The sequence below is a fragment of the Dryobates pubescens genome, chromosome 3 (genome assembly GCF_014839835.1).
Source record: "Dryobates pubescens isolate bDryPub1 chromosome 3, bDryPub1.pri, whole genome shotgun sequence".
NCBI lineage: Eukaryota > Metazoa > Chordata > Aves > Piciformes > Picidae > Dryobates > Dryobates pubescens.
In genome coordinates, this window is record NC_071614.1 from 21,839,619 (window position 1) to 21,864,090 (window position 24,472).

A 24,472-nucleotide genomic window follows, 5' to 3' on the forward strand; every position below is an offset into this window, starting at 1 on the left:
GTCCCCCTCCTCTGGGGCATGGTTACACGGTAACACTGATCATTTGATATTTCCCTAAGGATAAAAAGCAATGAAATTCAAATTAACCCATCCCTTTGTTGAAAGGAGGAGAAGTGGGGGGAACGACCAAAGGGAATCTGATCCAATGTTCTCACTTTCATAACCATTTCCATCACTGTCATTGCTTTGAGATGCAGAATATTATATTCACAGTGCTCATTTCCCAGGAAAATGTAGTAGCATTTGTCACTGTAAAGCAAAACTGCCCTTCCAGGTTATTAAACCCTGCGACTTGCTTGCTTTCCTCTTAGCCAACAAACAAATCCATGCCACCGTTTGAGCTGTTGGGCTCTGCAAGCTCAAGCACTGAGTATCTAAAAGCACCTGAGAAAAAGATAATGACTAAACCTCATGTTGCCCTCTTTTGAGAGCTAACACCAAAGCCAATACTCATTGCAGGAGATTTAGAAGTGCTTGAGTCTGTGTGAAACTGTCTTGACACCATCAGACTTCCCTGCATCCAGAAGAAAGAGAAGGAAATTTTTCTGGCCCTAAACACCAAAGCCACATGCCTCATGAGCTATCCAGGCTATTCCAAGCAGAATAAATATGGGATTTCTTGAGGGTGTTGCTCTGTACTGTCACATGAGAACACCAACACTCATTCTTTCTTGCTCTCTGCTGCAGAGTCCTTAGCTACAGCAGCACAGAAGCACCATGCCTTCGTTCTGTCCACGGGCTCACTTGAAAACAATCAAATGCTTAAAATAATTATGAAGAAGCATCAGTAGCTCTTCTCCAGACTGACTTAATAACTCCTGAGTTGTCTAGAGTGGAAATTAAAGCCAGCTGATCACCTTATGCAAGGCTTGGGCCAGTAACAGATAGCTCTGAAACCTAACCCAAGCCAAAAATAAATAAATAAGGCCCTGTAATAAATGCTTATAAAATTACCATCTTAACAGGACTGCAGCCTCCTCTGCAGGACACTTACTCACCACAGAAATGTAGTGTGAGCCCAGGCACTGCAGATCCATCTCACCATGCCAAACCCATCTTGCAATAGTTTTTGCAAGAATTTGATCTGTATGAGTGCCTAAAAAATACATCTTTAGTGTCCTAGTTTGAGCTTAATGTTCAGTGAATTTAATTCTCAGCTCAGTCTCCTCTCAGTGATGGCACTTTCTGAAGCTAAGGGCACATCTGCACAGACAGCGACTGCTGCTAGCAGAGATAACAGATTCACAGATTGCAGGTTGGAAGGGACCCTCAAAGGTCATCTTATCCAAAGCCCCTGCAGTCAGCAGGGACACCTCCAACTAGATCAGACTGCCCAGGGCCACGTGGAGTCCGATCTTGGTGTGCCTGGGGATGGGGCTTCAGTCACATCCCTGAGCAACCTGGTCCAGTAGTTTACCACTCGAACTGTAAACAACTTCCTCTCCTGATGTCCAACCTAAATCTACCCTGCTCCAGTTTCAAACCATTTCCCCTTGTCCTTCCTCACCCTTCCTATAGGTCCCCCTCAGACACTAAAATGTAGCTGTAAGGTCTCCCATGAGTCTTCTGTCCAGGCTGAACAGCCCAACTCTTTCAGCCTGTCTTCATAACACTGGTGTTTAACTACCAAGGACTAGGGTGTGGAAAGGAAGCCAGGGTCACTACTAAATCTTGTGTGCCACATTGGGGAGCATGCAGGGAGGCATGGACAGGACAGGTGACCCTAAACTGACCAGTAGGGGATTCCATTCCATGTACGTCACATTCAGATGTCGCCAGGGTCAAGGCCCTTCTTGAATGGCTGCTGTCTGAAGAAGACTCTGTTCATTCTCCTGCCTTTGATCCCCATGTGTGTGTTGCTGAGTCCAGTTCCAGAATCCAGCTCCTGAATCTGGTTCAGCCTGGGTCTTCCCCAGTGCCTGCCCACAGCATCAGCAGTGACAGTAATGTAACTGCCATCAGGAGGTTGGGTTCGATACTGAGTTTGTATATATTTGTATATATTTCATTTCATTGTTACTATTTTCATTAAAGCTGTTTCAGTTTTCTTTTCCAACCTCTCTTATTCCCTTTGGGAAGGGAGAGGAGTTAATAGCATCTGTCAACCATTTAGTGGCCAGCCCAGCCCCATCCCTTAATGCTTACAAAAACTGTCTCTGCGGAACACTCAAAATGCAATTAATTCTATTATAGAGAAGTTTCTCTATCCTTTTATGGGGAAGAAAATATATGGGATCTATAATATATGCAGTTTTATATGGGGTATAAAATATATGCAGTTCATAGAAGAACTGCACTGGTTTTCAGCAGCAGCCATTCCTTGTCTGCACTGTGCCTGGGGAACACACTGGAGTCTAATCACCCTCTGGAAAAACAGCTCGGATAAAGAATGACAGAGCAGAGAGAGGCCTCTTACAAGGTACTGCTGCAGGGTTTCCTCATCCATCTCCTTGCTGAAAAGGGATCCCAGAGGACAACTAAAAAGGTCCTGACTCATGACTGGAGTCTAATAACTCGCCTCCAACATTTTGCCCTTCATGCCCTGCATTTAGTCACAGTGTCAGTCACCAGCAATCAGCGAGACGCTGTCTGGTGTCCATGGGGTGGGAACGCAGGAGGCTACGGCTTCAGCAATCACCTCACAACCATCTTGGGACAAGTTGCTTCTGCAGCTTCAGGAGACTACTTCTGGGAGAATGCTCAATTTATCAAAGCAAAGCTGCACCTCAGTGAAGCTGTCAGGATGTCTGCTCATTTGTGGCTTTATCTCGAAGCAGAAGACAGCATTCAATCATGGTAACTAATTTTTTAAGTGCTACCCACAGACTGCAATTAAAGAGATTGCCCAAGCACCTGCCTTCTGTTTCACCATTAGGAGGAACTAGGATCACCAGTCTTTAACACTAAGAGCAGACTCAGGGGAGACCTTATCCCTCTACAGCTCCCTAAAAGGAGGTTGGTATGAGGTGCAGGTCTGATCTCTTCTCCTAGCTAACATACAAGATGAGAGGAAATGGCCTCTAGTTGTGCCAGGGGAAGTTTAGTTTAGATTTTATGTGTTGGGTTGAAAATTCCCCTCCAACATTAAATTTGCCAGACCAGCTCAGCTGGAAGCAAGTGAAAGCTGTATTTACAAGCAAAACTACAATCTGCAATGGAATGCAATGAATATGTAGAAAAAATACAGTATTTCCAATGTTTTCAGCTATTCACAATTAATGAACAGCACAAGGACCCCTCCCTCATCAAAGACCAGGGGAAGCCAATAGCTTCTCCCTCCCTGCCCCCTCTTACCCCCATCTACATGAAAAGGACAAGAGAAAGGAGCACAGATGTTAGACTTAGCCAAAACAATGCAGCCAAGGTCAAGCAGAAGCCAGTTAGTATCTCCCACCGAGCGAAGAAGCGAGAGAAGAGAAACTGTTTACATTACTAGCTTAAGCCCTTTAGCTCTCCAATGGATTGTTCAGAACTATCATTATTTTCCTTTTCACACCCAATAGTGATTTATTTACATTTTACTACTTTCTGGTCAAGATCTGTGAAAACATTTTAAAGGCATAGCCTAAAACTACCACACATTAGGAAAAAAAATAAATCTAGATTTGATAATGGGAAAAACTTCTTCACTGAGAGAGTGGTTAAGACCTGGAACAGGGAAGTGGTGGAATCACTGGGCCTGGAAGCACTCAAAAACCATGTAGATGTGGTGATCAGGGACACGGTTTGGTGGCCTGGCAGTGCTGGATTAATGGTTGGACATGATGATCTTGGAGGTCTTTTTGCACCTTCATGATTCTACAATTCAATTATATATATTCCATATAATAGGATTCAATATTCTAATGGTGAGCATTAAGCATAGGAAAAGCAAGTCTACTGGAGTGTACTACCCAGGAGAGACTTGGACCTCTCTTTTCCTGCGGACATGTAGAAGCTGAAGTAGGGTGTTCTTCTGAAAGAAGAATGCAAACAAGTCCCCATCTGCCACACAGTCGATTTCCTCAGCACAGCTTATCCTTCCTCCACATCACAATTCCTGAACATACTGCTCACTTTGAGCCATTTCAGCCTCTCTCTGGAATACTCTTTCTTGGATGAGGTGTAGCTGTCTGATATCACATGTCCAAGGATCCACAAACCATTTTTTTCCCCTACAGACCTGTGACTAACACGTGGATTAAAGGGATGAAGCATCTTTGCAAGTCAGGGCATGACTCACCTAAAGGTGTCTGAGGCAAAGGATGAAATCAACCCAATCTATTAGTGTTTCTCTTACTTAATGCTCATCAAGAAAAAAATAAATCAACCACAGTTGTCCTCATCCCTCTTGTGGAACCAGATGGCATTACTGTCATATTCTGTCTGTGCAGCCAGAGAACAGGGCTGACAGGGGCTAAAATGGGTCAATAAACTTACAGCTGAAACAAAGTCTTATCAGAAAATACTTCTTCACACTCACAATATGCTGCTTGATATACCTCTCTTCCACAGAGATTATAACAGAGAGTAAAGAGGCATGATGGAGCCAGGCTCCATCAGTGATGTCCAATGACAGCACAAGGGGCAGTGGGTGCAAGCTGGAGTATGGGAGGTTCCACATGAACATAAGGCAAAACTTTTTCACTGTGAGGGAGACAGAGCACTGAAACAGGCTGCCCAGAGAGTTTTGGAGCCTCCTTCACTGGAGACATTCAAAACTCACCTGGATGCATTCCTGTGTGACCCTGCTCTGGGTGATCCTGCTCTGGCTGCAGGGTTGGACTCTTTTGAGGTCCCTTCCAACCCAAACATTCTGTGATTCTGGCAAATCTGTCAATTAAAGGAAACTGAAAGGTTGCTGCAGTAAGTTGCATTTGGCAGATCTGTCTCATGGCCAGAGAGGCTGGAAGCTCCCTGCTGCCATTCAAGAAAAATTTATTAGGAATCAAACAATATGGAAAAAAACCCCCCAAAATTAATCAGAAAGCCTCTCTTCTGTCAAAATCTGATTTCTATGTGCACTAAAATTCCAGCCCTGATAGCTATTTTAGCCATAGATATTCTTTCTTGAATTCATTCACTTCTTACATGAAAAAAACTTAGACCACCCAGGCTGCAAAATTCATCCCCATTAATGAACTCCTGCTACGTGAATGAAAACACTGGGCATTAAGAACACAGAACGAAAGGAACATCCTGGGTCAAATCAAGCCTTGGCACACAAGCTTATCCTAAAATCACGAGCTCCCCCCTCAATTTAACATGCCATTATCTAACTCCCAGATGAAGCTTATTCAGGACCATATGATCACTCTGCCAGCACTGCCATTTGACTGTAACAGCTCTTCATCATTTGGACTTCTAAACACCTAACTGCAGCCCTTCTTACTCTTCTTTCACAAGGCTCTCTACACTCTTACAACCTCCCACTCCAAAGAAAAACTTCAACAGAACCTCACTCCTGCCACCACCCTTTCATTACTTTTTCATTTATTTTTGTTTTCTCCTTAGTCCTTTTTGACCCAACACAATGCAGTCAATCACACAATGCAGTCAATCAATGACACAATGCAGTCCATCACACAATGCTCTACAGAAAAAGCCAGCTGCACGTGAGGTTGTATTTGCTCCGATAATGGTTCAGAAAGAGTAACTGCCGCACTGTGAAGCTGCTGGAGATGAAGTCATCAGAAACAGGGTAATTCTGTAAAGATGCAAATAACAGCCAGATCATAGCTTAAAAGAAAAGTACAGAAGCTAGGGGAGAAGAGACAATTTTAGCAAACACAGAATTTCTACAATATTTCTGATTCTCCCCACACAGAAATACTTTGTCTCAAGGAAATAGAGGTTGCCTTTTTCAGGTTAGAGTCTGAAGGGAGCCATGTTAATGATCATTTATATGGTGATTATATGATTTGATTTTAAAAGCTCAGTCCAACTGACACTTTGAAAAATACTTGGGTGTCAGGGTTATTACACCAACAAAGCTGGTGAAGGGTCTAGAGCCACAAGCCTTGTGAGGAGCACCTGAGGGAACTGGGATCATTTAGCCTGGAGAAAAGGAGGCTCAGGAGAGACCTTCTTGATCTCTACAACTCCCTGAAAGGAGGCTGAAGCCAGGTGGGGGTCAGTCTCCTATCCTAAGGAATGAGTAATGGAACAAGAGGAAATAGTCTCAAGTTGGGTATTAGGAAAAATGTCTTCCCTGAAAGAGTGGTTTAGCTTTCTTTAGAATAGAATAAACCAGGTTGGAAGAGACCTTCAAGATCATCGCGTCCAACCTATCATCCAACACCACCTAATCAACTAAACCATGGCACCAAGCACCCTATCAAGTCTCCTCCTGAACACCTCCAGTGATGGTGACTCCACCACTTCCCTGGGCAGCCCATTCCAATGGCTAATCACTTTCTCTGTGTAGAACTTCTTCCTAACATCCAGCCTAAACCTCCCCTGGTGCAGCTTGAGACTGTGTCCTCTTGTTCTGGTGCTGGTTGCATGGGAGAAGAGACCAATCCCCACCTGTCCACAACCTCCCTTAAGGTAGTTGTAGAGAGCAATAAGGTTTTCCCTGAGCCTCCCCTTCTCCAGGCTAAGCAACCCCAGCTCCCTCAGCCTCTCCTCATAGGGCTTGTGTTCCAAGCCCCTCAGACCTGGAACAGGCTGCACAGGGAATTAGTGGAGTTGCAATCCCCAGATGTGTTCAAAAACTTGTAGGTGTGGTGCTTAGGGTAATGGTTTAGTGATGGACTTGGCAGTGCTGGGTTAACAGTTGGACTTGGTCTTGGAAGTCTTTTCCAATCTTTATGATTCTATGTAATACCGAATACAGGACAAGCTGCCAAGAGAGGCTGTGGAGCCTCTGTCCACAGAGATACTCAAAATTCATCTGGACACAGCCATGAGCCAGCTGCTTGCTGAAAATGGAATCAGTAGGAATAGAAGCACAGAAGTGCAGTGTCTCAATATGTACTGCACTTGGGAGTTTCTGTGCTGACACGACAGATCATGCAATAGTCAAGGAATGTTAGAGGGCACAAGCTGGAATTCACTCAGCTGCAGACTATTTGGACTTAGAAAGGTCAAGGTTCAGCATTTGCTGAGATTTTGGCAGAGAACTACAGTTAACATCATCAACATTAAAGACTTTCCCTTCGTAAGCTGGTCTACAACTATTTTGACACCACCAACACCTAAAAGTCTAAGATCCAGTGGAAGAGTGATAATCATTGATGAAAACAAAGCTATTCAGAACTCCCAAATGCAAATTAGAGACAATTCCCTTCCATTTATTAAAATTAGAAGTAAAATCATCTTCTAGGTGACCGATTTCAACAGATGGACTGCAACATTCAATTCTGACAGTTAAGAGTGGCTGGTGCTTGGAAACCAGAGAAATCAGACCTCTTGACTTAGTTTTTTGCTGCCATTTTAATAGTAATTAAAAGTGTCAGTGGGAAAAGAGCTTCCTTCCTAATCAGAATTAAAAGCTGTTCTAGATATAAAGCAGGCTTATTAGAAAGAGAATGGAATGAAACTGAGAACTCAAACCCAGCCAGATCTGACCTCCTTTGGGAAGTCACCCTCAGCAAAATATTGAATTCAAAGAAAGGGGGTGGAGAGAAAAGATGACCTTGAGGAGTCATCCTTGGGTGCAAGTACAAATCAACCTGTGAAGAAAATGGTTGAGAAATCAACATTTCCCTTTGTCTCTAGCTCAGTCAATCCAATTAAAAACCCAGCCAGCAGTGAGTCATGGGGATGAAATGATTGCTTTCACTCAGTATGGTAATTGACTGGAAATTGCATACGTGCCAAGGTGAGATAAGAGAATACATTGCATCTGATGTAGGATTTATCAAAGCCCTGGATGTGCAAGGAGGAGACAGGGCTGGTGTTATTAATGCTGCAAAGGAGTATTCTGAGAAATTAACTTGAGTGTATTCTCTCTCTTGAATGTCTTCTATTTCCTAAGCACAAACCAAGAGAAATTAACTGATTCACTGCTAGCAAACTGTAATGCTGTGATTAATGTTACCCTCTGCTGACACTGCCTTTGTTTTTGAATGAAGACTAACTGATACTTCAGATTTGCTCAGTCTCTTCCAAGGACATAGCAATCTGGAAACACTTTTTTATCTCAACCTCTTTTTGTTTCTTCCCCCCCCCCCCCCCCCCCCCCCCCTTTTTCTTTAGGACAGAATAATTACATTCAACAAGGAGGAATTCCTTAGGGCAGATTTAAGCAAATCCATTACCTCTTCTAAGAGGAATTCTAAACAATAACTAATGAAAAAGAGGGGGGAGGAGAACTCTAGATTTATAGACATCTCTAAATATATTCTCTTTATGCCTGTGCCACACGCAAACGGTGCTAAGACGTTTCTTAACAAAGCCTCTTTTCTGTAGCCAGCTTAGTGCACTCCCCCGCAGGTTTCTGAAGACCCACTGTCACACAGATGGCAAAACAGCTGAGACATTTGGTGTTTGAAAAGATAGTGGCTGCACCCCCCCATTAGTGCAGAAAATGGCAAAACCTGGAACAGGCCACATACTGCGGCCAGTCAAAATGGGGAAACCCCATCCCGACTTCAGCAGCACCCCCAAAACCACAGACTGTGCCTCAATGATTAGTTCTTGCTGCTGGGCTCTTTCCTGGTGGGATGTTTGCAAGCCCCATCTTTTCTTCTCTTTGCTCCGCGTGTACAATTGTTCTAAAGCACTTGTGCATGAAAAGAAAGCCTGTGTCAACAGGGGCTACACTTCACCCACAATGCAGCCATGGGAAAAGACAGTCTGCTGCAAGAGCTTTTCTGAGCTGCGTGCAAGTCAACAGGGCCATCCCTAAACATTTAGTACTCACTGCATTCAAACATCAACACAAGTTTGGGGAGGGAAAACTACTGTAGAAACAGAATACAGGAACAAAATTATTTGGGTTTGTTCCTTTTTTTGTTGTTTTGTTTTTCCCCAGTGGGGAACAGAGGAGATGTATCTGCCAAACCTGAACAGGAACTTACAGCAACTTGTCTGTCTCTTCTGCTCCTGCACAGTTAGTTCAAAGTAGGCACTACAAGCTACATTTTCCATTGGAGCGAAGTGACAGCAGGGAAGAGACCAAACACTCCCCTGCTCTTGCCTCTCAGCCCACCATTACTTTACCACCACAGTCGCCTTCCTGTTGGCACCTGCTCATAAGAAAGCTTCCTGGTGTTGAAAGGTTTCTGCTCAATGGCTACACATAGTCTCTGCTTTTAGTAATCTTCCTGCTGTGTTTGCTGAGGGCACCAGGCATAAAGCAAAGAGGACAAAGCCACACCAAGGGGGGAATGAAACACTCTTGGAAGCATTACCCCACCCCTGTTACATGGGCAACCTTTACAAAGGATGCAAACCATACAAAGCAGCTCCTAGTTGCTAATGAGCCCAACTAGCCTGAAATGAAGAGATTTTTATCTCAGCAGTGTTAATTTGGAGACATCTAAAATGACCTTGAAATTGAACAGTAAAAAAGAAAAAAATTAACTGTGAAGAGATCAAAAGGTATGCTTGTGAAAAGGGGAAACAAGAAAAGGGACAAACTCCTGAGCCAAAGCAACAACCGTAAGCATGTGACAGAAATTCATTCTAATATTCAACCCCATTGTTCCAGTGCTGGTTGTCAAACAATGCATTAAAATGATCTGTGATGTGGTACCATTTCAGGAGCAAGAGGAATATATTAGCAAGCTTGCACTTTGTTTTCCTTTGTGCCTGTACTAGATACACATAACTGCCACTGACAGAGGAGAGCTGCTATTAACAAAACATTCCTTCCTTTTATGCTTTGGGTTTCTCAGGCAACCACAATTAATCCTCTCCTCTCTATCTGACACCAGCAATGAACGGAAGCGGGTGGGTAAGAACTCCCATCTTCAGTAAAAACCCATTTGGCACTGTTAGACAGCATGGCTGGGGCCTCATAGATTCACAGAATGGCTCAGGTTGGAAGGGACCTTAAAGATCTTCTAGCTCCAACCCTGGAATGGAATAGGTGGAGCAGAACGGGGAAAAAATTGTCTGGATTGACTAACTGTTTTTGTTGCTGACAGGAATGATATTTGGTATTACATCATCTTACAGCACTACTTTTAAGCCCTTGAAAATACCTCATAAAAGTGAAGATCAGAAGGAAAACACAAAAATATGTCAAGAGATAAGCATGGGAACTGCTTCAAGACCTCAGAGAAATGACGTGTGCAAAAGCACTTGTGTGGTGCTCATTGTTCTTGCAGAGAAAGTCTAAAGTCAGGGAGAATTCATCTTCATGCTCTATGAATCACTATAAAAACTCCCATTTCTCTGCTTCAGCTAGAAAAAGAGGCTGGGCTGCCTGGCTGGGATGGAGACATCTGAAATTAGATACAACGTTTGCCATTGGTAGTACTCTTGATTTTCATGTTGTTTGCATTCTAATATATGTCCATTATTTTATCTCTGAAATTCCACAGGTTTATATGAGGTCAAGCCCAAAGCAGTGTGGCCAGCAATTGAGGGAGGGGATTCTGCCCCTCTGCTCCACTTTGGTAAGACATCACTTGGGGTACTGTGTCCAGCTCTGGGGTCCTCAGCACAGAAGAAACATGGACCTGTTGGGGATGGGTCCAGACCAGGCCACAGAACTGATGCAAGGGCTGGAACCCCATTCTTGTGATGACAGGCTCAGGTATTTGGGATTGTTCAGCCTGGAGAAGAAAAGGCACTGAGGAGACCTTCTTGCATCCTTTCAGTACTTGAAGGTGCTGATAAGAAAGCTGGGGACAGACTCTTTAGCAGGGCCTTTTGTGACACAAGGAGGGGTGATGGTTTTAAACTAAAAGAGGAGAGATTTAGACTAGAGGAGGACATTTTTTTAAGCTGAGGGTGGTGAGACACTATCCCAAGTTGCCCCAAAAGGTGGTAGATGCTCCATCCTTGGAAACATTCCAGGACAGGTTGGAGAGGGCTCTGAGCAACCTGCTCTAATTGAAGATGTCCCTGCTCACTGCAGGGCAGTTGGACTAGATGACTTTAAAGGTCACCCAAACCATTCTGTGATTCTAAAAGCACAGATGATGTAGTGAAGCAGACAAGCTCACGCACAGTGCCACGCACTGGCACTTTTTTCTCCAGAGATTCCTTCCCACTCCTATCATTCTGTGGAAAAAAAATATTAGATATGAAATAAAAGTCTGACCTGAAGAACATGTAAAGCACCCAGCCCAGTTAAAATGCTCCATTTATGATGGTGGTACAAGATTCTCTAGCTAGTGAAAATTAACTTCATTTTCCACTGCAGGAACTCTTCTTGCACAAAGCCATTAATGCAATTTTCCAGGCCAAGAATGAATTCATTCTATAAAGCAATGAGTGAAAAGTGGGACACCCACACAAAATGCAGCTCTTCATTTTGGTTACTGTGCTGAAAGTAGATTACAAAGGCACTGCTACCCCCTACAGAAAAGGAAAAATAGCTCAACCTCAGTGAAAAGGGAGGTGGATGGGTAAGATATTTTTAGGCTGCTATGACAGAGAAGTAATGTTAACTGCAAAGATCTCAGCACTGCAATTACTGCAAATAATCCCAGCATCAGAAACAATCAAAATCATAATTTGTAGCAACACCTTAGTCAATTTGTCATTACCCATATTGAAAGAATGATGCTCTAACACAGCAACCTTCATATCTGTAACTAAATTAAGAGATTTGTCTAGGTTGATACAAAACACAGCTCCTGAAGTTGCCTAAATTGACAGCCACAAAACCAATTGATTTTCCCTGTGGTAAGGAAAGTGCAACTATAAATTACTTAATCATACAGAATCACCAAATCCCAGCATAGTGGGGGTTTGGAAGAGACTTCTGAGGATCATTCAGTCCAATCTCTTCCTAAAGCAGGGTCACCCAGAGCAGCTTGCCCAAGAGCATGGCCAGGCAGGTTGGGAATTTCTCCAGAGAAGGAAACTCCACAACCTCTCTGGGCAGCTTGTTCCAGGACTCCAGAAACCTCACAGGAAAGAAGTTTCTCCTCAGGTTCAGATAGAAACTCCTCTGTGTTCCAGTTGTCCCTTACCCTGTCACTGGACACCACTGAATAGAGTCTGGTCTCCTCATTTTGACCTCTGCCCTTTAGATATTGACAACCATTGAGAAGATCCCCTCTCAGGCTTCCCTTCTCCAGGCTTAAACAACCTCTGGCCTCTCAGCCTTTTGTCATCACAGAGATGCCCCAGTCCCCTCAGCATCTTTGAAACCCTTTGTATTAGCTACACTGTCTATTCTGTAAATAAAGCTCACTTCTCAATGTAGCAGTTGTTTTCTCCTTGCTAAAGGAGACTCACAGAAACAATGCTCACTACACTGAGCTTTTCACAGCTCACCTCAGAGCTCACTTGAGCCCTCATGGCTACAGTACAAGGCCAACTGCTGCCTGCTTTACCTGCTGTTGCTGCCCAGGCAACAGATTAAAGCCACTGCCCAAACTGCAGCAGCTCATGATGCTGCAGGAAGCTGAGGACCAAGATGTGCTCATGGAGAGAGAGTTTCTGCCAGCTTTCACAAACCCCTCCTCTCCTTCCTAGTCTCTCCCATAAACTTGAATTGCCAAGGACACTGAAGGCAAAGTAAGGTAACATGAGTTCCGTTTTGCCCTGCACTTACTCCTCCAAGAGAGGACATACAAACTGGGCTGAATACTGATTTCTTCTCTTTGTGGCTGAAAATTTTTTATTTCACAAGGAAAGCCTCCCAGATCAATGCTTATCCATATCTAAAGGGCAGAAGTCAAAAGGATGGAGCCAGACTTTTCAGAGAAGCTCAGAGACAGGGTAAGGGGCAACAGACATGAACTGGAACCCAGAAGATTCCATCTGAACACAAGGTAAAACTTCCTGTGAGGGTGCTGAAGCACTGGAACAGGCTGCCCAGAGATGTTGTGGAACCTCCTTTTGTGGAGGTATTCCCAACTCTGCTGGACACAATGCAGGACAACCTGCTCTAGGTGACCTTGCTTTGGCAGTGGGCTTGGACTAACTGATCCTCAGAGGTTCCTTCCAACTCACACCATATTGGGATTTTGTGACTTGACAAACAAGCATAACAATACATAACCAAGTCAACCCAGGAAACATCAAGGTAGGTAGGCAGAAATCATGATTGAAAGCATAAAGGTATCCTGTTGCTTCCTCCATTTGGGGAGTATTTAGCCCTTTAAGTATTCAAAGAAACACAATGTCTGCTTTTCATCTGAACACCAGCTGCCCCTTCCCTTTAGCAGCAGCCAGGAGAATCTGCAGCGAATTATTAACCCCATGGTATCTCCTGCATGAAACAGTCACAGTGGAGGCAGGCAGGGGGCTTGCCTGCAGCAGCTGCATGCCCCAACTCCCCCATTAGCAATTTTCCAGAATGAGTTACTGTGGCATCATCCTCTGATGGCAAAGATGAGGTCATGGTTGAACACACTAATGAATTTCTAAGCTCAGGTTTGCTCACTGTGCCTGTGCAAGCAGCAAATTCTAACTACCACAACCCTGTGCAAGTTCTGCACGTGAAACCTACATCTACTGTGGAGTCAACTGCAGCTCTCAACTTAGGACAGCTGAATCTCAGAAAGTGATATGCAAATCTTTGAAGTTAAATAACTTCAAGGCTTTAAAAAAAAAAAAAAGGTCGTCTTTTGTGAGTGATGCTTTCCACAAAGCTTGGCATTTCCCCCTAACTTAACAATATATTTCACTAGCATGATCTAAGGATAAAATTATTCCCCCCCCCCTCCCCCCCCCCAGCTTTGGAAATCTGTTTCAATTATAAGTCTGGACAGTTTAATTAGGGAAGCATGTTTAGTTTAAGGGGGAAAAAAATTGGATGGGTTAGGAGAAAACCCCTTCTAATACTCCCTAAGGTCTATGGGTCCTTCAACCCAATTTGATGTGAATGAGACCATTATTGTTCTTTTGACTCCCGCTGAGCCATTGTGTTAATGGCTTCCTACAGATCCCAGTGGCATTTTACTACATGGTTTCGCTATTCCACTCACCAGCACTTGAGCCCTTTGACAACAGAAGTTTCAAGGCTTAAAACAGTTTTTCTTCAGTGTTCTGAGAAAGAAACACTCTTGGAAATGTAGAGGTTCTTAGACAAATTTTAGGCTGGCATGTGGTGGGTATTTGAAATTAACTGAGAGAGAACCACACGCCCCTCTTTGAAAGCATCGAGGTTAACACATTAAAACCTGTAGCAACAAAGACTCAATCAAGCCAATGAAACTCAGCACACCCACCCAACAGATCTTTCCTGCCATAAAAATGTTCATGTACTGGTTGGGAACGAAGAATCACACCCTAATAAAACCTAACCGAGAAAACAGGGTTATAAGGTAATAAAAATATTATTATCAAGCTATAGAGACTACGTCAATCCTTAAAGTGATATTTTATTGCACTAAAAAGTGAGCTTTGATGAACCAGCTGCTGTTTTAACTGCCTTAGAGCCAAAAACCTGAGTTTTATACCCCTGTGTGTGCAGTTTTATAATAGATGCCTCCTGTAAAACCGCCTTGAAATAAAGTTGTTCCAAATAAATTGCAGAGAACATCTGTGTAAAGTCTTGTGCCTGGATTGGAGCACTCCTTGGTATCAGTCCAGGCTGGGAGATGAAGAGATGGAGAGCAGCCCTGAAGAGAAGGACTTGGGGATACTGGTGGGTGAAAAGTAGGATACGAGCTGGCAATGTGCACTTGCAGCACAGAAGCCAACCGTATCCTGGGCTGCATCCAAAGCAGCATGGCCAGCAGGTCAAGGGAGGGGATTCTGCTCCTCTGCTCCATGCTGGTGAGACCCCACCTGCAGTGCTGTGTCCATCTGTGGGGTCCTTAGTGAAGGAGAGACACGGACCTATTGGAGTAGGTCCAGAGGAAGCCACAAAAATGATGCAAGAGTTGGAACCCCTCTGCTATGATGACAGGCTGAGAGGGTTGGGGGTTTTCAGCCTGGAGAAGAGAAGGCTCTGGGAAGACCTCCTTGCATCCTTTCAGTACAGAGCTCTATAAGGAGGATGGTGACTGACTTTTTAGCAGGGCCTGCTGTGACAGGACAAGGGGTGATGGTTTTAAACTAAAAGAGGAAACGTTCAGACTAGAAAGAAGGAAGAAATTTGTTTACACTGAGGGTGTTGAGACACTAGGCCAGGTTGCCCAGAGAGGTAATAGATGCTCCACCTGTGGAGAGGTATCAGGTCAGGTTGGACTGGGCTTTGAGAAAGCTGATCTAGTTGAAGATGGCCCTCTGCTCACTGCAGTGGGGTTGGACTAGATGACCTTTTAAGGGTCCCTTCTCACCCAAACCATTCTATGATTCTATGATCCATGCAATATCATTCCAAAACCAATTTGCCACTTTGGCTCAAAAAGTAATGTAGGCTGCATTAATACTGGAAATCACCTCTTTGCAACAGCACCAGTGTAAGACTGAAGTAATGGACAGTTCTAGTGGTCTTAAAGGCTTCTGTAGGAATGGATCAGGTAAGTGTAATATTCTTGAAAAACAAAAACTAATGAGCTGTAAGCCTTGGTTTTCTTCAGAAGACACTTCCAGTAAGATGTTACACAGAGGTTTCTGACACATGCAGACTGCTCTAAAAGAAGCACAGAACCTCTAGGCTAATCAAAGCAACAACAAGAACTAGAAAAGCAATAATCAGGTTGATGACAGCTCAGTTTCAACACCAAAATTCCTTCAGAGCAAAACTTCTAATACATCTCTAATGACCAAAAGTAAACTCATGAAGTCTTCCTCTTGAACCTGGTTTGAAATAACATTTTTATGTCCTGTATAGGTCCCACACAGCCTAGAATCTCCATGAAAAACACCCACCAAGCAGCTGATGCAGACCTCCAGTTTTCCAATGATACCAAGTCTTCCACAAGGCATTACCCAAATAACACAAGTATGGCAAGAACCTTCCCTTGTAGAAATAGCAGCGTTTTCAGTTAGGGGTAACAAGTGAAGTTTTAACATACCCCCTTCATTACCATTTTCTGCACTCCTGAGCACGTCATATTGGTGTTCTCACCTGGTAGGGACACGGGATGTGATATTCTCTGCAGCGCTCTTGGATCCAGGTCGTCTCCCACACACCTCGATAAGCCTGCTCATAGAAATAGCAGCCAATTACAACCAACAGTGGCACGAGGTACAGGACACTGAACACGCCAATACGGATCATGAACTTCACCAGTTTGTCCTGGTTCTCTTTCTCTAGCGGGATCTCAATGCGAACCCGGTTGAGCGAGATAATGCCAGCTAGCAGAAGAGAAACTCCAACAACCACATACAGGCAGAGAGGTGCAAGGACAAAGTATCTCAGCGCATCCACATCATAGAGGCCGACAAAACATACGCCGCTAATATTGTCACCTTCAATTTTATTCATTGCTAAGAGGATGATGGTCAGGGTCCCTGGAATGCCCCAGGCACTGGCGTGGAAGAGCAACGCTTTCTTCTCGATCGCTTCGCTGCCCCATTTTGGCACAGCTGCCAAGAACCACGTGATGGTAAGAATGACCCACCAGACACTGCCAGCCATCGTAAAGAAATAGAGCACCATGAACAGCATGGTGCAGGCTTTGTTGTGAGAGCCTTGTGTCACTGTGGAAGCTTTGTACTGGGCAGGGCTAGAGGCATTGCACGCCACTCGGTCTTCAAGCAGAAAGCCAATGAAGAAGATTAGCGACACCATCATGTAACAGACGGCGTAAAATATGATCGGCCTCTCCGGGTAGCGAAACCGTGTGACATCGATCAGAAAGGTTAAAAAGGTGAACAAGGTAGCAGAAAGGCAGACGATGGAGATCACTCCGATGAAGTAGCGAGCAAAGGAGAGCTCTTCACGCCGGAAATACATGTTTGGGCAAGGAGGGGAGCAGTCTCGTACCCTCAGGAAAGAGTAGCCTAGATCAGGGTCTATTTTCAGCTCCCGAGGACACCAAAAACCATAATCCCTCTGGACTGCCACCGGGACCTCTTCTGTGGGCTCCCCAGCTAAATTGAGGTCAACAAGACGAGGATATGGCTCATCACAGTCTGGGAATCTACAAGGTAAGAAAATAATTATTTACAAGGCATATACACATCCTTTGCACAGACTTAGTAACTTCATTTATATGCCTGACTTCAGACGTGCTCAATGGAGTGAAAACAAAGACAACCCAATTAATGGGTGATCCATGGAATACTGCACTGTGTATAAACAGACTCCAGAACTCACTGTCCCAGAATGCAGCAGATGCTGGAACTATACAACTAGTTTAACAATAAAACAGAGAAATAACAGACATTTTTACTAAGACATGTAGTGACAGGATGAGAGGTAATGCCTTCAAATCGGAAGTAGCCAGATTGACATTAGGAAGAAATTCTTCACCATGAGAGTGGTGAGGCACTGGAACACAATGCCCAGAGAAGCTGTGGAGGTTGCAGCCCTGAATGTGTTCAAAGCCCAATTGGATGGGGCCTTGGTCCCTTCCCACCCAAATGATTCTGATTCTATGATAAATGGACAAGGGGCCCCTTGAGGGTTTAAGCATAAAGTGTGGACTCAAAATTTATCTCTAGAAGCCTATACATTTAAGATGACTGTAAACTGAGACTGTGTGACCAGGGAAGCATAACTTTAGAACATTCTAAAACCTGGTCCTAAGCAACTGTACCACCTACTACCAGACAGACTGGTAAGTGAGACCAAACACCCAGCCGAGAAGCTGCTACTAGCATTAATACATTGAAATGATGAGTAAGACATTTCTGTAATTAAGCAAATTTCTGACTGGAGGCTAAGGGCTGCTGGAGGTGAAGTCTGAAGTTCTGAAGGTGAGACAGGAGGGATTCCAAGCAGAGTTGTCCAGTTCTTCCCTCTGCTAGATGATAGCGCCACAGCAAGCATAGCATAAGCCAAATATGCCTCTTCCTCTGCTGCAGTTCATGCTCTGGAGCAATGGCCCTAACACAGCCCCAGCAAAGGTTCGGTAATTTTAGCTCTGGCTTTGAAATTTCAGTACCTGGGTCACACTGAGGAGATAGGAGGACCTGAAGGGCCCAGGCAGCTGTTTGAAATATGGAGTCTGAACCATCTTTGACCCAGCTTATCAGGATCTAGAAGCACCCTCTGCTGAAGTATGGAGTCTGAACCATCTTTGACCCATCTTATCAGGATCTCGAAGCACCCTCTGCTTTATTCTTTTGCTAAAACAAGTTTTAACTGTTCTTCATTCTCTCCAATCCAACTGTCAGAGAGACTGTGTCTTTCTGTTTGTGCTCCTGTGTCGGAGTCACTTCAAAAGCACAAAGACATTGTTTCAATTTCATGTATATTCTGTTTCAAATAGATTGGAGCATCATCAAATACCTTTCCAGAAAGTTACCTCTTGTAACGTAAGACTGGAAACCTCTTTTGCACACAAGCTCAACAAGGGGTAGATGCTCTAAAAAACGAGATTTCACACAGCCATCAAAACCTGGTTCCCCTTCAGAACAAGGAACTATTAATCTTATCAACAAAATCAATAAATAATCCCTACCCATGGCACGGGGGTTGGAACTAGACAATCTTTAAGGTCCCTTCCAACTCACATTGTTCTATAACTCTACAAATCTCTACCATATATAATTTTTTCTCTCTCTAGGAAATTTGCAGCAGTATCACCTATTAAACTTTGGTACAGATGACACAACCAGGTCAGCATAAATGACAAAGAAGATGACAAATAGAGGGGTATATTGATTCATTTAAGTACATGCATGTGCAGTTGGCAGTAATTCCCCACAGAAATTTTCAGCTTATCTCTTAGACAGATAATAGAAACAGGTCAACAGGCTGACAGACACCCAAGGCAAGAGGCTGACAGAAAAATGGATGGGAAATCAAGAGCACTTGGCATGGGAAATATTTTAACTGTTTGTTTCAGAATAAAAAATATCCTAGATGATACTAAAATCACATATTGAAAACCTCAGATTTGCTCACCTGGTGCACTCCATATCCTCAGGCCAAGATACCCCAAACATCTCCATGAGCTTGGAGCACTCACTGTATGCTCTTTGACAGAGTCTGCGACAGGGGAGCGTGACACGGCCGTACTCCATGCACACAGGAGCATAGAGGGCACAGAGGAAGGGTCGGAAGTCCCTGGAGCATTCCAGATTCACCATGGGATGAAAGGGCTAGAAAACAAAAAGCAGAATTCAACAGCTACACACAGCAGTTTTGTAGCAAGGGCAAGCACAGGGTCCTGCACCTGGAGAATAAATAAACCCTGTACCAGTACAGACTAGGGGGTGACCTGCTGGAAAGTAGCTCTGAGGAGACGGACGTGAAAGTGCTGGCAGACAACAGGCTGCCCATGAGCCAGCAACATGCCCTCATAGCCAAGAAGGTCAATGGTCTCCTGGGGGGCATTCAGAGGAGTGTGACCAACAGCTTGAGGTAGGTTGTCCTCCCTACTCTGCCCAAGTGAAGCTACATCTGGAGTACTGGGTCCACGTCTGGTGTCTCCAGTTTTAGAGGGACAAGAAGCTACTGGAGAGTGTCTATTAGAGGCCAGAGAGATGATGAGGGGACTGGAGCATCTTTCTGACAACAAAAGCCTGAGAGACTTGGGGCTGTGGACCCTAGAGAAAAGGCTGAGAGAAAATCCTATCAATGCTCATCAATATCTAAAGGGCAGGGCATTCCATGAGGAAAAACATCTTTCCTGTGAAGGTGCCAGAGTTGTGGAGGAGGCTGTCCAGAGAGGTTGTGGAGTCTCCTCTGGAGAGATTCCAAACCCACTTGGATGTAATCCAAGGCAACCTGCTGTGGATGACCCTGCCTTAGCAGGGGAGTTGGACTGGCTGACCTCTAGAGGTCCCTTTCAACCCACACCATGCTGAGATTCTGTGAAAGAACCGTGAAATTGAAGTCTGAAAAAAGAGGAGTCAGGAAAAAATAACCTGGTGTCTGCTACTGTGCTGTTGTGCAACACCTTTAAATAACAGTGACAGCAACGCTCCCTGGAAGCACCGAGAGAAAATCTATCACAATTAGCCAATTAATACAGCTGTTCTCAAGTACTTCTGAAGACGAAAAAGAAGGAATAGGACAGGGATTGATGTATTAATAAAAGCAGGTGCACACTGATAATCCATGTTGTCTTCTTACTATCCCGCATGGGTTCATTTTGCTCTTGCTTAGTTACAGCTTGTCTTGAAAACTCTCCAGGAGCCAATCAATATTTTATTCTGAGTTTGTGAGGCACCTGCCACTATGCAAAGCTTCACTGTATCTTTAGATACTAATAGAAGATCAATTACATCCTCTTGAGAGTGGAGCTACAGAATACTGAAATACATGAGGAGTTACAACTTGAGAATGAAACAAAACAGCTTATGAATGCTGAATTACTCTGCTGCCTCCAGTCTGCAGAAACAGCAGTGACTTCTTTTCCTTGACTTCTCTTTCAAGTCAGTGCTCAAAGAGAAAAGGTGACAGTTGTGTGATGATGGCAACACTAACATGAGCTCTGTCCTAGACAGATTTTTATTAAAGGTCCACTCTCTTGATACTGGTCTCCCCTTCTCCACAATCTAGCAGGATTATAGGGCAAGAAGTCTAATCCTCGGCATTTGTGGTGCAACAGCAGAAGCACAAATGAACCCGCTTCTCTCTCCTAAAACCTAAATCGTATTATAACCAAAGCTAAAGAGCAGGCTGGAGAGAGATTACCTTTTCAAACAGCTATTTCCTGAGCTTTCTTTTTGCAAACTACTGAACAGATCCAGCAATAAAAAACAGACCAACTCGCGTGGCAATACAAATGACAATTACTAGGAACAATGATGAGGATAAGTGTCACATTTCAGTTCTTCCCTATCGCCTCCTTAGTCTTCCAATTCTTTCTGTATGCCTCCTTCAGTCTGCAAAATGTTAATTTTCCATATATAAGACACAACCACACTGTGAGTTTACTAAATTTTTAGGCATAATTATTCTTTACACAACTAATCAAATCTTTTAAACATTTTTGACGGTGTTGCCAGATGATAACAAAGCTGAGCGACCGGGCAATAGCTGCTATGAAAAACATCAACTTTCAGCACTGTTGATAAGGAAAAAGGAAGCAAGGGTTAGAAGGTATTTACATGAAACATCTGAATTAACACTGGTGTAAGTGAACCTTCCCTGACAAACTTCCCCAGAGGGTATGTTGGCTGCACTTGGGGTTGTTTAGAGCTGCAGAGAACAAGTCTGGCTTGGAGCACAGCCTCAGCATACTACTCCGAACACAGTACAAACTTATCCCCCAAAACACTGAGGAAATACAGTGAAACAGAGGTAATGTAATAGCACTGCCCCCCTAGTGCTGGCTGTTCTGTTTCTCAGCATCTCCAGGTCTCTCCCAAAATAGCAACAGTGGGCAGACAAAAACCTCTCTTAAGCACTATATCAAACCAGTTTATTTTAAAATCATGAAGAAGCTATGCTGGACAGAAGGAAAAACCCTACAACCACTCCATGTAATGCAACAAAAAGAGACTTAGGTGCTTTCAACCGGTACCAGCAACATTTGTGCCATAAGAAACAGTCTGTAAGCCCCCTGTCACTAAAATGATTTTACCCCATTGCAGCTCCCAAGAAGAAAAGTCACTTCCACCTACTAATTATGTTGTTCACTATTAAAAAACAAAGCCAAGGAGATTAAAAGCCTGTTTTTATACTCTTGCCCACGGACACAGTGCAAGTTATGACATTTAGCCCTGCTCCACTGGTGCCTAACAAAAGGCCCTCTGTTTAAATGGGACATGCTTTTGAAGAAAACAGAGGAAAAATGGAGAGAACAAGAGAGGACATGATAGCCAAACTGATTTCAATAATTCAGGCCAAGTCCTGGGAAATCCAAGAAAGGGAAGAGATAAATGTTTAAGAAGAGATAAACACTTCTTTGCTCCTGAAGGTATTTAAGTATTTAAGATATGCCAGCTCACATAACTGTATAATGTATCTACATTTGTACACCCACCTCTGAGAACATCACGACCAGGCAAATTCTGTCAAAGCCAGTGATAGCAGCAGTGTTATAAACCCGACTTTTATTTCAGGCTGTCACAACACTCCCATTCCTCTTTGCTTTGCCACGGAGTTGGTATGGATCAATCATGTCACCAACATGCATCACAGCTTTCCTCAGAGAAGCCCAACCTTACTCACCTCTTCTTTTCCTCTTTCCTTGCTGGTAGCAAAGCTGCCTTAAGAAATTTCCTGATTCCCAGAAGCATGGCCCCAGCTCCTCACAGAATGGTAAAGGTTGGAAGGGTCCTCTGGAGATAACCTAGTCCAATTCCCTTGCTAAAGCAGGGTCAACCAGAGCAGGATGCCCAGGATTGCATCCAGGTGGGTTTGGAATTTCTTCAGAGAAGGGAGACTCCACAACCTTTCTGGGCAGCCCAGTCCAGGGCTCAGGCACCCTTTCAGTAAGGAAGTTTCTCCTTATGGCCAGGTGGAACTTTCTGGGTTCTAAATTGTGCCTATTGCCCTTTTTCCTGTCACTGGGCACCACTGAAAAGAGTCTGGCTACATCTTGACTCACACCCTTTAGATACCAATAAGCATTGAGAAGAACCCCTCTCAGTCTTCTCCAAGCTAAACAGTCTCTGATCTCTCAGCCTTTCTTTGTAAGGGAGATGTTCTAGTCCCCTAATCATCTTTGCAGCCCTTTGCTATATGCTCTCAAAGCAGTTCTCCATGCTTGAACTGTGGAGTCCAAAACTGGATTCAGTACTCCAGATGAGGCCTCACCAGGGCAGAACAGAGAGGGAGGAGAGCTTCCCTCGACACCCTCTTCTGAATGCACCCCAGGAGACCATCCTTCCCTCCCCCCCAATTCCAATTTGCTGAAAATGTTTCAATGGCCTTGCTCTAACAGAGGGCAGAAATATCCTGCCTGTCTTTGATTTTCCCTGAGTTTGTTTTTCAGGAGGCGATGAGAAACAAAGGAGAGATGGAATGATGTAGAAATTTTCCCCCAAAATAAGTTTTAAACCAAACCTTCACTTTTGTTTGATAACTATAAATACACTACAGAACTATGTTGCAGTTTCAGACTGGCCACATTGCTGAGAGACAATAATAATGCAAATTCTGCCTTCTGTTTGACACAGTGGCAGCCATTTAGCTGGCTGTTTCTTGGGAAGTGGCATTACTGCAAGATGTAAACAAAATTCTCTGGATGATTTTTCACTGTTCTGTTTGCTTACATAATCCTTTAACAGAAAAATAACCAGGAAGCATTCTCATGAACTCATAGATGGAAGGAGAGACGTTTTCATCCCTGAGGCTCATGGGAAAAGAGTGATGCTATGACTATCAATTACTGTTGCAGTTCTCTGGTGGAAGAAACTGCCTCCGGGCATGCACTGTCTCAGGCCAGCTGCAGAGCATCCTCAGATCTGTGCCTTCTGTCCTGTGTTGCCCTATGTTTGAATACAGCTTCCAATTCATTATCAAAATACCTTGCATGCTGTCTCAAAGTGCATGGGCAATAATGATTTCCAGGCTTTTTCCCTAGGAGAACTGCAAGATTTAACTCTTCAGACAACAGCTAGTTAGGCTGAACATGTATAGTTTGCAGAAGCAGGAGGCAATAACATCTTTAAATGACCTGCCCTCACAGATCTGACAGTTCATGTGAATGCTCTCTAGGGATCATTACAGGCAGAACTGGTTTTCTTATATGACAGTGGGAATTTGGTCTCCAATGTGTCCTGGTCTGCCTTAGAACAGAACTATTTCTGTTCTGTGGTTTTACTTCTCAGCAACAGCACTTTCTGAAGCTAACAGCTGCTGGCTGATGTTTAGAGTTACTACCAAAGACCAGAGTGCAGAAAGGCTCTTGCTTATACTTGCTCCTGTGGAAACCAATGTCAGTGCTAAATCTTGCATGCTGTGTTGGGGGTGCAGTAAGTAAGAGGTGACACCAGTAGGGAGGGGCAGACAGGACAGATTAATCAACAAGGGATTCCATCTCATGGACATCATACTCAGTATGAAGTTGAGGGATCACCAGAGTCAAGCCTCTTTTTCAATGGCCAGCACCTGAAGGCCTCTGTTCATTCTGCCTTCAATCCCTAGCCAAGTCTTCCTGAATCAATTTTCAGAATCCAGCTCCTGCATCTGGTTCCCATCTGCCACTAAGTTCAGTCTGGGATTGCCCCAGTGTTTGACCACAGCATCAGTGGTGATGGTGAGGTCATTACCATCAAGAGGGTTGAGTTCAATATTGGCATGTATCTATTTGTACATATTTTGTTTCATTGTTATTTTCATTAAAGCTGGTTAAGCTTTCTTTTCCAAGCCATAAATCATATTCCCTTTCTCTTTACTTTGGGAAGGGAGAGGAGTTCATAGAGAACACCTGTCACCTATTTAGTGATCAGCCCT

The 24,472-nt window shown here is 44.0% G+C and overlaps 1 protein-coding gene across 1 annotated transcript in view; it reads right to left on the bottom strand.

Annotated features, from left to right (window-relative positions):
- FZD3 (frizzled class receptor 3) overlaps positions 1–24,472 on the bottom strand; it is a 57,755-nt gene that overhangs the window by 12,820 nt on the left and 20,463 nt on the right. Inside the window, exons 2-3 of the mRNA XM_009907732.2 lie at positions 19,025–19,221; positions 16,076–17,093 (exon numbers count right to left, since the gene is read on the bottom strand). Of these exons, the coding sequence (XP_009906034.2) occupies positions 16,076–17,093; positions 19,025–19,221 (1,215 nt within the window). The remainder of the gene's footprint in view (positions 1–16,075; positions 17,094–19,024; positions 19,222–24,472) is intronic.